The 14,677-nt window shown below is 43.9% G+C and overlaps 1 protein-coding gene across 3 annotated transcripts in view; it reads right to left on the bottom strand.

Moving 5' to 3' along the window:
- Positions 1 to 7,923: 7,923 nt before the first annotated feature.
- The window catches only part of LOC140403202 (nuclear receptor subfamily 5 group A member 2-like), a 73,568-nt gene continuing 66,814 nt past the window's right edge, over positions 7,924 to 14,677 (bottom strand). For all 3 annotated transcript variants that reach the window (XM_072490954.1, XM_072490952.1, XM_072490953.1), the window contains one exon: positions 7,924 to 14,673. In XM_072490954.1, coding sequence (XP_072347055.1) covers positions 14,429 to 14,673 — 245 coding nt within the window. In that variant the 3' untranslated portion in view covers positions 7,924 to 14,428. The remainder of the gene's footprint in view (positions 14,674 to 14,677) is intronic.

The following is a 14,677-nucleotide window of genomic DNA, read 5'->3' as shown; positions in this document are numbered from 1 at the left end:
GTGATGGAATACCCTCCCCTCGCCTCGATCAACGCAGCTCCAACAACACTCAAGGAATTCAACACCATCCAGGACAAAGCAGCCGACTTGATTAACACCCTGTCCACAAAGATTCACTCCCTCCACCACTGACGCACACTGGAGCCGTGTGTACCATCTGCAAGATGCACTGCAGAAATTCACCAAGGCTCCTTAGACAGCACCTTCTTGCCATCGAGAAGGAAAAGATTAGCAAGCAAATGGGAACATCGCAACCTGGAAGTTCCCCTCCAAGCCACTCACCACCCTGGCTTGGAAATATATTGGCCGTTCCTTCACTGTTGCTGGGTCAAAATCCTGGAAATCCCTCCCTAACTGCACGGTGGTTGTACCTACACCACATGGACTGCAGCGGGTTTAAATTGATGGGTCACTACCACCTTCTCAGGGGTAATTCAGGTGGGCAATAAATGCTGGCTTAGCCTGCAACGCTCACATCCCATGAATTACTTTTTAAAAATTGTATATAACATGGTGACCAGGACAACACACAGTACTCTACGTGTTTTTCAATTCTATCCCTCTAGAAATAAAGCCGAGTTTCTGGTCAGTTTTCTTTCAGTGGCCTTGTTAACCTGTGGAGCAACTTGTAGTGATGAATATATTCGTATTTCTGAGATCTCTTTGTTCAGTGATCCAATCTACCACACCTCATCCTTCCTACCGCGCATTAACCTGTGATAAAATTAATTTGTCAAGTGTTGCCCGTTCTGCAAATTGTTCAATATCTTCCTGCAAATTTCTGTAGTTCTAATCAATATTGGCTGTCAATCGCCCACCCCTGCCAATTATATGTCACCCACAATTACGAAATTGTTTTATTTTATTCCAAAGTTGTGATCAGCAGTGGTCCCAGCACTGATACTTGTGGAACAGCACTTCCTGTCTTCTGCCACTCTGAACAACAACTCTTTAGACTCCCATTTCCTGTTTTCTGTCTTCAACCCAGCCAACAATTCACTCTGTCCTCTGAATCCACTTTGCCTCACACCTTATTTATCGACCTTTTACAGGGCAGCTTAGGAGATATAGGAGCTACTCAATCTTTAATGGTAAGAGATGAGGAATTATGTAGTTTTGGAAGAATGTTGCCAGAGAAGGTGGTAATATGTGGAATTCAGGGTGAGAGGAGTAGCGTTCCATTATATAAGGTAAGGTTGGAAAGTCCAGTGAAGAGTGGTGAAGTGGTAGTAGGAGTAATAGATAAACTATCTTGTCCAGGAATACAGTTTATCTTGGGTAATGATATAGCTGGATCGCAGGTGGGAGTGATGCCTACTGTGGTTGATAAGCCAGTGGAAAATCAGACAACTGAAGTGTTGAAGGACGAATATCCTGGGATTTTTCCGGATTGTGTAGTAACAAGGTCGCAAAGTCACAGGTTAAGACAAGAGGAGAAATCAAAGAGTGAAGATGAAGTTGAAGTGCAATTATCAGAAACAATTTTTGATCAGATGGTTGAAAAAGAACAAGAACAGGTGGAGGATGAGGCGGATATTTTTAGTTCAGGACAATTGGCGGAGTTACAACAGAAAGATGTAGAAATAAAACGGATATATCAGAAAGCATATACGGAAGAGGAATCTGAGAGTACACCAGAGTGTTATTACCGTAAAAGTGATATCTTGATGAGAAAATGGAGACCTGTACATATGCAGGCGGATGAAAAGTGAGCAGAAGTTCATCAAGTAGTATTGCCAGTAGTGTACAGAAAGGAGGTGTTGCGAGTGGCACATGAAGTACCAGTGGGAGGTCATTTGAACAAACATAGAACATACAGTGCAGAAGGAGGCCATTCGGCCCATCGAGTCTGCACTGACCCGCTTAAGCACTATCCCCATAACCCAATAACCCCTCCTTACCTTTTTTGGTCACTAAGGACAATTTATCATGGCCAATCCATCTAACCTGCACATCTTTGGACTGTGGGAGGAAACCGGAGCACCCGGAGGAAACCCACGCAGACACGGGGAGAACGTGCAGACTCTGCACAGACAGTGACCCAGCAGGGAATCGAACCTGGGACCCTGGCGCTGTGAAACCACAGTGCTAAACACTTGTGCTATCGTGCTGCCCTTATTTGGGGATAAGGAAAACTCAAGCTAAAATCCAGAAACATTTTTATTGGCCTGGACTACAGAAAGATGTCGTTACATTTTGTCAATCATGTCACACATGTCAAGTGATATGAACACCTCTAGCAGTGATAAAACCAGTGCCCTTAATACCCATTCCAGCATTTGAGGAACCTTTTACAAGGGTCCTAATTGATTGTCTAGGACCGCTTCCTGAAACAAAAAGTGGGAATCAATATCTTTTGACTATAACGGATCTGTCTACTAAGTTTCCAGAGGCCATTCCAGTATGTAATATTACAGCTAAAAAGATTGTGGAGGAGTTACTTAAATTCTTTACTAGATATGGACTACCCACAGAAATACAATCGGATCAAGGATCAAATTTTACCTCAAAGTTATTCAAAGGAGTTATGGATAGTTTAGGAATAAAACAATTTAAATCAACTGCGTACCATCCAGAATCGCAGGGAGCATTAGAAAGGTGGCATTAGACATTAAAGACAATGTTGAGGGCGTATTGTCAAGATTATCCAGAGGATTTGGATAAAGGAATTCCATTTGTATTATTTGCAATTAGGGATGCACCTAATGAGTCTACCAAATTTAGTCCTTTTGAACTAATTTTTGGTCATGAGGTAAGAGGACCACTTAAATTGATTAAGGAAAAATTGGTGGGTGAGAAATTACACTATGGGATTACGTGTCAAATTTTAGGGAACAATTAAATAGAGCAGGTGAATTGGCTAGACAACATTTGAAAGTTGCACAAAATGTGATGCAAGGGGTAGCGGACAAGAACTCCAAAGTTCGTAGTTTTGCCATTGGAGATAAAGTTTTAGTGTTGTTACCAATGGTAGGTGAACCTTTAAAAACAAGGTTTTGTGGACCTTACCAGATTGAAAGGAAATTAAGTGAGGTGAATTATGTGGTAAAAACACCAGATAGAAGGAAGACTCACCGAGTGTGTCATGTGAATATGCTTAAAAGATACTTTGAAAGGGAAGGAGAAAAAAAGGAGGTTTGAATAATTCTAACTCAAAGTGACAAACCAAATCCAGATGACTGTGAATTTGACATACCTCAAATTAAATTGGAAAATGAGGATGTTCTTAAAAATTGGGATGAATTATTGAGTTATCTTCCAGAGGAAAAACAAACTGACCTGAAAGAGTTATTGATATCACATGGGCAAGTTTGTGGAGATAAATTGGGAAGAACTAAAATGGCTAGACATGATGTAGATGTGGGAAATGCTGTTCCAATCAAACAACATCCATATAGACTTAATCCTTTAAAATTGGCACAGGTTAACAGAGAGATTGAGAGTATGCTTAAAAATGTCATAATTGAAGTGGGTTGCAGCCAATGGAGCTCACTCATAGTGATGGTACCTAAACCAGATGGTACCAATGGTTGTGTGTGGACTATAGAAAGGTGAATGCAGTTACAAGAATGGACTCTTATCCTATCCCACATTTAGAGGATTGCATTGAGAAAGTGGGACAATCCATTTTTATTTCCAAATTGGATTTACTTAAAGGTTACTGGCAGGTACCTTTATCCGAAAGGGCGAAGGAGATTTCAGCTTTTGTGACTCCAGGCGGTATATACCAATTCAAAGTTATGCCATTTGGCATGAAAAACATCCCAACAACATTTCAACGGTTAACTAACAAAGTTGTTTCAGGATTACCCAATTGTGCGGTATACATCGATGATCTGGTAATTTTCAGCCAAACATGGACAGAACATTTAAAACATCTGATGGACCTATTCGATCGACTACAGGAGGCGGGTTTGGTGATAAACCTGGCCAAAAGTGAATTTGGAAAAGCCCAAGTCACTTCGAGACAAAGGGAAATAATGCGATTTCTTGGCATGAGTGGATTTGATCGAACATTTGTGCAAAGGTTTTGTAGCGTGATTGCTCCATTGACAGACTTGCTCAAGAAATGTAACAAATTTCAATGGACAGCAGAGTTTCAACATGCATTTGACTGCCTGAAAGCTGTGGTAACTGATACTCCTGTATTGGAGAATTACAAGGGACTCTGTGAGCAGGTTGAACTGAAGTATCTGACTTTATAGAGAAATGCCGGGGCGTAGAGGAATGGATGGATCGTGCAGAGACCTTCTTGTTCAAAGAGACTGTCAATCGAGAAGGATTTCGGTTGGAGGAAGAAGAACGGGGGGAAAAAAATGGACTATATTATTATACCTGTTTGCGTCTGTTTTTTTTTTTAACTGGTAAAGTGTTTTTACTGTGTGCATTTCTTAATTGATGGTGCAAAGGTGAAAAATGAAACCATCTTGAAGTTGATGGTTTGTTTGTTTTTCTTTGGGGGAGGTGTAATGTGGGAGTACCTTTAAGAAATGGAAGTTTAAGCAAAGTACCTTTAAGAAATGGAGCTGATCATATTACTGAAGTGGTGTCAGAGGGTGGGGGGAGCTGAGATCACTTCTGCTTTTTGAGTTTCAGTTTGAGAAGGCAGCTGGGAGTGTCTGTGTGTTTTGCTGAGAGCTGCAAGAAGAAATACAGAGCTGGTCTGTTGGCGTCTGCAATCCAAAGACTATAAATATATTGAATGGAACCTCATGTCTGTTTTTGAAGTCTTTTGGATGTTTAAGGGAACAGTTTGAAGGATTATTTAGTGTTGTAGTCTTTTGGGGTTATCTTTGAAGTAATGGGTGTTAAGTTATTCAATGTTTGTTTTTAAAAGGTTAGCTTGAGTTCATAGAATAAACATTGTTTTGTTTTAAACATCATTTGTCCATAATTGCTGTATCACACCTGTAGAGTGGGCCGTGCGCTTCCCACACCACAATCTATTAAAAATTGTGGGTCGGTTGAACTCCATGAAACACTTTGGGGTTCTGTAAACCCGGACCCATAACAAAAGGGAATAAGGTGCAATCTCCATTCTGAAACTACCGGCCTCCCCGAACAGGCGCCGGAATGTGGCGACTAGGGGCTTTTACAGTAACTACATTGAAGCCTACTTGTGACAATAAGCGATTATTATTGTTGTTAGATCTGCGTCTCACACCAAAAGAAATCCAAATGTCTACAGTAGATGCCGAGGTTGTGGATTGGGGATGAGAAAAATATTAGCCATGATCGAATGGCGGAGCAGACTCGATGGGCCGAATGGCCTAATTCTGCTCCTCTGTCTTATGGTCTTATTGACAGGGAAAAGATTGCCAGTGGAGCATTGGAGACAATTAAGGACCGAAATTAAGGTATTTTGGTTGAGGCAAAAAGCATGACCAAGGTTTGGTGACCATTTTGCATCATGTTTTAGCAAGGAAAATGAACTTGCCAATGTAATGGTAAAGGAGGAGATCGGCAGGATGTGGCTGGGATAAAAATAGATCAAGAGGAGATATTTGAAAGACTGACAGTAATTAAAGAGGATCTGTCACCCAGCCTGGATAGGATAGACCCTAGGTTGTTGAAGGGCGTCAGGGTAGAAACTTCAGATGTGCTGGCCATAATCTTTCATTCCCAACAGATACGGGAATGGTGCTGGAGGATTGATGGATTACCCTTGTGAAGAAAAAGAGTGTCGGAGTTAGAGGCCAAAAACAGAAAATGCTGGAACATCTCAGCAGGTCTGACAGCATCAGTGGAGAGAGCACTGAGCTAACGTTTTGAGTCTGGATGACGCTGCATCAGAGTTGGAGAGAACTGGAAATAGACTGAGATTTATACCCTTGTTGGTGAAAGGGGGGTAGGGGAAGGCGGAGCAGTAGGGCTGGAGAGAGGCCTCCTAGGTGGAGTCTGGGGGGAAACTTACGACAGGCGTGGACAAAAAGAAAAAGGGATTGGATTAGTGTCACGTGTGCTGAGGTACAGTGAAAAGTATTGTTCTGCGTACAGTCCAGACATACATGAAAAGAAAATACATAATAGGGCAAACATAAAATGCACAATGTAAATACATAGACACAGGCATCGGGTGAAGCATTAAGGAGTGTAGTAGGTTAGCTCACCACTCTCTCTCCACAGATGCTGTCAGACCTGCTGAGATTTTCCAGCATTTTCTGTTTTCGTTTCAGACGCAGACGCAGTAATTTGCTTTTATCTTATGCAATTAGAGACCAGTTAGTATAATGGTGGTGGTGGGGAAGCTCTTAGACACAGTAATCTGAGAGAAAGTTAACAGCCACTTGGACAAGCAGGGAATAATTCAGGGAGAAGCTGTGTTGATTTGTGAAGGGCAAACTGATTAATTTGATTGAGTTATTTGACGAGGTAACAGAGGGGCTGAATGAGTACAGTGCAATTGCTGATATTAATGTGGACTTTCAAAAGGCATTTGGTAAACTATCACATCATAGCTTAACCAAAGCCCGCAAAGGTTAAGTAGCAATAGCAGCATGGATCCAAAATTGGCAAAGGGATAGAAAACAGACAGTGGCAACTGTCTGTGCTTCAGCCAGAAGAGGGTTTGCAGTGTTTTTTCTGAAGGTTCAGAATTCGAACCACTGCTGTTGGGAAAACATTACTGATTTGGACTTAAGAGAACAGGGGACAATTTGAAAATTTGCCGATATTCGGCACAAAACTTGGAAGTGTAATCATGGAATCATAGAATGGTAGCACAGGAGGGGGTGATATGACCTGTGACCTCCACGTTGGACCTATGCAACAGCAACTCAACTAAATCTACTCTCCTGCAATTCATTCTCTTTAGATAATTATCCAATACTCTTTTGAAAGTCACAATTTAATCCTCCTCCCAACACCAGACTCTCAGATAGTACATTCCATATCCTCGTCATTTGCTGCATAAGAACATAGAACATAGAACGATACAGCGCAGTACAGACCCTTCGGCCCACAATGTTGCACCGACATGGGAAGTCAAAAAACAAAAGCCATCTAACCTACACTATGCCACTATCATCCATATGCTTATCCAATAAACTTTTAAATGCCCTCAATGTGTGTATCATCTTTGGCTCTTTTGTCATTGGTCTGAAATCAGCCTAAACTTATCCGGATCCTTCCGCCAGCAGGAACGATTTCTCCCTCTCTAATCTGTCCAGACCCCCTCGTGATTTTGAACACCTCTCCCAAATATCCTCCCAACCTTCTCCTCTCTGAGGCCAGCAACCTCAGCTGCTCCACTCCATCCACGTAACTGGAGCCCCTCATTGCCGGGGCTACTGTTGTAAATCTTTTTTGCATCCTTTCCAATGAGGTACTTTTGAAGTGTTGCCACTGCTGTAATGTAGGGAACGGAACTGCCAATTTAGGTGTTGCTAACTCCCACAAATGCCAACGTAACGATGGCCAAATCTTTTGCTTTTGTTTAGTGGTGTTGGACGAGAGATGAACATGACTTTTCAGATATTTCATGTTTGTGTGAGAAGACAAGTGGGACCTTCGTCTGACATTTCATTCAGTCAGTTACATTCCCAAGAATCTCCACACCCAAGAGTGCAAATTGATGAAGAGTTGGTTGACCTTGGAGTGTTCTTTCAGAGGGTTGGTGCAGACTCGATGGGCCGAATGCCCTCCTTCTGCTTAGAGATTCTATGTTAATTTAGGGACATTCCCTTAGTCAACACTATATCAATGCTGTGGCTGGTTAACTATTTCGACCCAAAATGAAGTGGGTTAATCTGCTGAATGATGTTGTATGTAATGTTGTATAAACTTTAATAAGATTATCTATTTATCAGTCACATATTGGGTTGACATAATAACAATGTGAGATCCATATCTATGGCACAGAATCCAACGTTCAATGTTAAGCAAACAGTACTGATTAACAGAAGTAAACCATTGTTGAAAAAGTAGTAGTAAAATTGATTTTATTAACATAAATTTGAATAATATATCACAACCCTAGAGCACAATGATAGAGTTGTCTTGGGATTCATTTAAAAATACTGTTGTAAATTTTATTGGATTATTGGAACAAATCAGAATTTCTTTGCACTGACACTGGTGGCCAGAGACCCCGATGTACATCTGGAAGCTCTGGCAGCTGCTCGTTCGGGTGACAGAAGCTCGTTCCAATAATACCGCGGGAAGTTTTTCTTGAATTATTATAGAGCATTGCAGTGTACGTTGTTCCTTAATCCCCTTGGAAGCAATGCTTCATGACAATCTCTCCAAATATGCATGAAATGTATATACCTGATCTCAATTGTAAATTTTCTTCCCTAATGTTTCCCCTTTCTATCTCCTTTTCCGAAGCCGCTGATTTTTTGCAACTGAGTGTAGAACTGACCTGTCCATCCTCAGTTGATATTCCGATGTCTGAGCGTGAAGCATTGAGTGTGAGGGGCGGTTATCTGATCGAGGATAGTGCAGCTGAGCTCACCTATCAGCAGTGGGTTAATCTCAGAATGCCCGCCTCACAGGAATGCCCATTCCTCGTTACCCTAACTGAGTAACCTGCTCAATGACTTCACACAGAGTCAACCAGGTTGGTCTTTGGAGTCGCAGACAGCAGGCTTGCTTCGCTAAGGGACAGGACACTGATGAACCAGTTAGATCATAAAGCCATAAGATATAGGAGCAGTATTCGGTCCATCGAGTCTGCTCCGCCATTCGATCATGGCTGATATTTTCTCATCCCCATTCTCCTGCCTTTTCCCCATGACCCCTGATCCCCTTATTAATCAAGAACCTATCTATCTCTGTCTTAAAGACACTCAGTGGTTTGGCCTCCACATCCTTCTGTGGCAAAGAGTTCCACAGATTCACCACCCTCTGGCTGAAGGGTTTTCACAATAGGTTTTTACAATATTTAATAGCCCTAAGGTAACTATTACCCTCGGCTTTTTATATCTGGGTATTTCCAAACTTTGAAAACATTCTTAAATTGCCATGGTGGAATAGGATCTCACATGCAATAGATTTTTAGATCAGCTTTCTGGAATACGAGCTCAGGAACATATAACCGGCACACCACCATACTCTCTCTTGTTCACAGCAATTACCTGGGCTGATGTGGGCGGCACGGTGGCACAGTGGTTAGCACTCTTGCTTCACCGCGCCAGGGTCCCAGGTTCGACTCCCGGCTTGGGTCACTGTCTGTGTGGAGTCTGCATGTTCTCCACAAGAAAGACGTGCTTGTTAGGTGAATTGGACATTCTGAATTCTCTCTCCGTGTACCCGAACAGGCGCCGGAGTGTGGCGACGAGGGGATTTTCACAGTAACTTATTGTCACAAGTAGGCTAACATTAACACTGCAATGAATATTATTGCAATTTTGTTGCTCAACCTCCAGCCTACAAAAATTAAGCTGAGCTTCTGCTTGCCAACTCCACGGGATTACCCTGGGGACTCTGGCAAATAAAGGGTTTTCCAGGACACTGGAAGCGAACCCAGAAGAAAAATCATGGATACAATTAAAAAGTTGTGTTTTATTTTAAACAACTTTGTTGAACACTTCTGTTTACCAGTTGGAAAGATATTGCAGAGAAAGTGTTTGACTGACGATGATAAATCATCCAGTCAGGTACTGAGGACCGCTGTTGGCTTTCCGCTGTGCCGTCAGGATGGCAGTGTCGGACCGCCAGTGGTGGGAGTGAGGGGCGTTGGGGGGGGGGGGGGGCAGATGAAGACAGAAGGTTATGTGACGACTCCAGGAATATATCTGACCAGAGTTGGCAATTGTAGGTGAATTGTGCCCTGTGTGAACAAAGAACACGATTTGACCTTGTTAGAAATACAGCCCATCCATTCGGCACAGCTTCCCTCTGTGTTACTGGAGGAGTTTCAAAGTTGCTCCTTTAATGTCAGTTCTTGAAATTGACAACAATTGAAGATGGGAGATTCTCACTTTTCACTTGGCTCAGCGGAAAGATAAGTAAAAACCAAGTGATCACAACCATTGCAATCCAACATAGAGTCATAGAATCCCTACAGTGTAGAAGGAGGCCATTCAGCCCATCAAGTCTGCACTGACCCTTTGAATGAGCACTCTACCCATGTCCTCTCCCTTGTCCATTCCACCCTATCCCAGAACCCCATAACCTAACCTGTAGATTTCTGGACACTAGGAGGCAATTTATCGTGGCCTAACCGGCACATCTTTGGAATGTGGGAGGAAACCGGAGGACCCGGAGGAAGCCCGCGCAGAGATGGGGAGAACTTGCAAACTCCGCACAGTCACAGTTAGAATTGAACCCAGGTCCCTGGAGCAGTGAGGCAGCAGTGCTAACCACTGCGCATCATTTGCAAATCGTTGACTGTGTACAACCTGACTCACCTAGAAACAGGAGAAGGACATTCTGCCCCTCCAGCCTGTTCCATCATTCAAATAGATCATGGCCCATCTGCACCTTGATCCGATTCACCCTGCTTTGCTCCGTATCCATTGAAATACATAACAAGCAAAAATCTGTTGATCGCAATTAACACCCGCGCCAACAGCCTTTTGAGGGAGTGAGTGCATAGGCTGGTAAAAAATTCCCCGATGTCATTCATGCCAAGTCACATTGCGCAGTAAATTGCCAGGTGCTGGATAGATGCAGAGAAAGCTTTCCTCCAGGAAGCACAGACGCTTCACAAAATAGGATGCGTTGTTAGCATTTTGTCCCCACAGCCGCACAGCTCGATTCCCTCCACTTACACCCGATTTGGTGGAGCTCCGCAGCTGCCAGCTCACCCACAAGGCAATTTGAGCCCAGTCCATTGAGCTATTCGATTGTGGGGGTCATCGGAGCGTGCCCGATTCAATCCTGTCTGCATCCAGTTTTCACACCCTTTCCAGCAGTCACTGGACTGAGGTGGAGAGTCTCGATCCATTAGTGAATTAATGTTTCCCCTCTTACGCCCAATGCTGCTCCAACTGAGACCAGCTCACTCAGCATCAACTGGGTGTCACAGCTGAGGCCCTCTGGTTTGTTCAATTCAGCAGAACTAGGACGTTTGAGGAGCTTGGAAGAGGATCCCCTTCATTGGCAATCCGAGGAGCTGGGTGGATGGATTGGTGAAGCTGGGACTCTTGTCCTTCGAGAAGGGGAGGTGGAAAGGAGATATGATAGATGCTCAAAACTTTGAGGACTCTGGGCAGAGTCGATACAGAGGCCGGAATTTCCCAGCATCCCCTGCGGCGGGGTTTCCCGTGGCGGAGGGGGCTCGTCGTTGGCTGCCGCCGGGATCTCCAGGTCCCACCCAAGTCACCGGCAACTTGCATGGCCACCAGAGATGGAGCGGGGTGTCAACTTCAGCGTGACCAGAAGATCACGCTGGTGAGAAGGGCCAGGAAATCCTGTTCAGAGAATGCACCAATATGACACTTCGCTGGTGGAATGGTTGATAGCAAAGGATGGCGTTTGAAGTGATTGGCAAAATAACCAGTGGCAACACGAGAAACCTGTTACTCGTCAAATGGCTAGGACTGGGAATGCACTGCCTGAGGGTCTGGTCGGAGGCAGATTAAATCGTGGCTTCTGTAAGGGAATCGGATCTTTATCCAAAAACATTTTCAGGGCTATGGGAAAATACTGTTCTTGCAAAGAGCTGTCATGGACAAGGTGGGTCAATGGCCTCTTTCTGTGCTAAAACAGGTTAATGTTAGTTACTCTGTAAATCAAGAAACCACAGGGTTGCGGCCGATAATTTCCCAGCCATGTGTTCTCAGTCAGTGCCGATGCCTGCGGAAGTGCCACATTCTCGCATGGCTTCACCCCCCCCCCCCCTTCCCCCACACACACACACACACGTCCTCCGTGTCATTGACCTCCTCTGGCATTGCTCCCGATAACAGGGGGAACATCTTGGGGACACACCTGGAGGTCCCCAACTTGTTGAAGTCACCGGAAATCAAAATTGGAGGTTTCGGTGATGGGTGGTCAATTGTCGACGCCTCTTTAATGTCAAGTTGAAGGTTTACCCGGTTGTTTTATACGGGCAGTCGGTGTAGAGAGGCCGCCGTGTAAACAATTTTCACACTCGCTGAATAACTCTGCTGCTAAGGTGAGGCCTATAAGGACATTGCGTCTAATTGTTGTAAACAGACACACCCAGAGTGCAGTTAAACATTAACTGACAAACAGAACAGCAGGAAATAAATGCCTCCATTTCCCCTTTTTAAAAATGTTTTTGACACTTAAAAGACTGACATTTAATAAACACAAGGAATATAAACCAGGGTTTGATTGAGAAAAATTTGACACAAGCAGATGGAAAAGTGTAGCCATGGTAACGGGGAATGTTTGCTTTGTCCCGTTTGGGCCATTTTATTTGCTAAGTGCTGTGAAACAAATTGATCTAATTAAAATGAGGATCCATGATTTGCTGCAGGCAGAATTATTATGTCAGACTGTTTGGAGGCACAAAGTGAAAGAGAGGAATACAGCAGCTCCCAAAACTCACCACTGAGAAGAGCAAGCTTTCGCTGTCGCTGGGTCAAAATCCTGGAACTCCCTCCCTAACAGCACTGTGTGTGTACCTACACCACACGAGCTGCAGCGGTTCAAGAAGGTGGATCACCACCACCTTCCCGAGGGGCAATTAAGGATGGGCAATAAATGTTTCCCTAGACAGGATGAATGGAACATTCCTGCACTCCCAGCATCAAGATCAGGTTCCTCATTATTCCTATGGAGCAAGCTAGATTCAGGATAAAAGTCTTTCTCTCACCTACTTCCTCAAACTATCTCAAACACATGCCACCGTTCGATGAATCTCTGGCAGCTCCTACACCAGCTAATCAGGGCTCTGAGGGAATAGCTGGTTTAGCGCCATATTGAGGGGAACTCTGAGATTGGGAGTTACACCCATGAGGAGCTGAGTGAAGATTGCATAGATATTTTATTTCAGACCATTATGCTCAAATGAACCTGAATGAGCTTCAGTCCACGGCTGGTTTGAATCAGAAAATAATATTCTGTTGTGTCTTCATTGTAAACATTGAGGGCATCCCTCTTTAAGAGCCACTGCTTTTTGAACATTTGTCAACAACTTTTCCTTGTTATCCGAACCGGATTGGAAAGACTTTGGATTATTCGTTAAACAAACAAATCCCCTGCCCTTCCACTTCTCAAGGGGCTGCTTCTTACAGAAAAATGCAATTTCCGCAGCCATGGCAACATTCCGTCACCTCAATCTTCTTCATCTGTGAACTTAAACAAGGAGTGGGGCAAGCTGTTTGACCAGCCCAAGCTTATTCCCGATCAATGAATAGATGCTGCCCGGGGGTAAGATTGGTTAACTGGATGCAGAATGTGTGTAAAGCCTGGAATCGCCCATTCTGTACAACCTGCTCAGTATCAAATTGCATCGACTTGGCTGGTAGCTCTTGTTGGCGATCTGGGATGATTCCTTAATCAAATGAGCTGTTGCCACCAGCCATGCTGCCCTCTGATACACCTTTCAGGCTCTGTGTTGGAAGAGGAGGTGATGTATAGTCTGTAGGCAATGAGGCTTGGAGATGCATTAATGATCAATACCTTTATCATTGTGCTGTTATATTTGATTTTCCTTGCACCAGACCCAATTGATCAGTGAGTACCATTTACAATGGAGGTAATTGCAACTCAGTAGAAGAGCACTGACCCCTCTCAGCTCTGGTTATTGTCACACTGCTCTTACGCTGACCCCCAAAGACTGTGTCTTCTTGCTTTGACTTGGTTGTCCATTGATCAGTGAATTAAACAACGTCAAACCAAACGTGAATCTGTGCACGGTTGATCATATTTTCCATTGCTTCCCATTCTCAGTCAAACCGATGATACTGAGTGTTTCTGTTAAAAGTGATCTCCAAAGGAAAGCGTAGCGGTATTGTCACTGGTTGAGTAATCCAGAGACTCAGGGTACGATCTGGGTGCCCAAGTTCATAATCTCATCACGGCAGATGCCTAAATTTGAATTCAATGAAAAAAATCTGGAATTGAAAGCCTAATGGCGACCATGAAACCGTTGTCAATTGTTGTAGAAACCCATCTGGTTCGCTAATGCCCTTTAGGGAAGGAAAGCTGCCGTCCTTACCCGGTCTGGCCTACATGTGACTGCAGTTCCAAAGCAATGTGGTTGACTCTCAAGTACCCTCTGAAATGGGGGGCAGTTAGGGATGGGCAATCAATGCTGTCCCAGCCACCAACGGCAACATCCCGTAAATTAATTTTCAAAAAATTCAAGGAAAAGGTTCGGTTTATTTGCTTATTCATTTTCTGTCACCTGTGAGCCCTTCCTTTCTCTCAGATTGTGTATGTGCAAATCTCGTTCTATGTACAGCTTCAATTTTCAGGTTTCCGGAGGATTCTGGAATCCTTTGGTCCAAATTAAGCCAAGAACCTTGAGCCGTGTTCCAGCCCCGCGTGAACGGTCCACATTTTCAAATTAGATGTGCTTGGCATGGAGCATTTCAATCAGCAGATTGTTGCAAGGTACATCCCCATTCAAGTGTTTGAGGTAGAGGTACTCCTCAGCCTGCATGCTGATGGCCCGTACCTCAGGGAGCCTCAGGAGAAGTTGTCCAAACTGGTCAGCCTGCTGCGGGAAGCACATGGTGTAGTCCATTAGAGCCCTGTTTACTTTTTCCTGGATGGTCTCGACAAAGGGGCGGTCTTCCAGATTCTTCACATCTGT

The sequence above is a fragment of the Scyliorhinus torazame genome, chromosome 27 (assembly GCF_047496885.1).
Source record: "Scyliorhinus torazame isolate Kashiwa2021f chromosome 27, sScyTor2.1, whole genome shotgun sequence".
Taxonomy (NCBI): Eukaryota; Metazoa; Chordata; class Chondrichthyes; order Carcharhiniformes; family Scyliorhinidae; genus Scyliorhinus; species Scyliorhinus torazame.
This window is presented reverse-complemented; position numbering and strand designations above follow the sequence as displayed.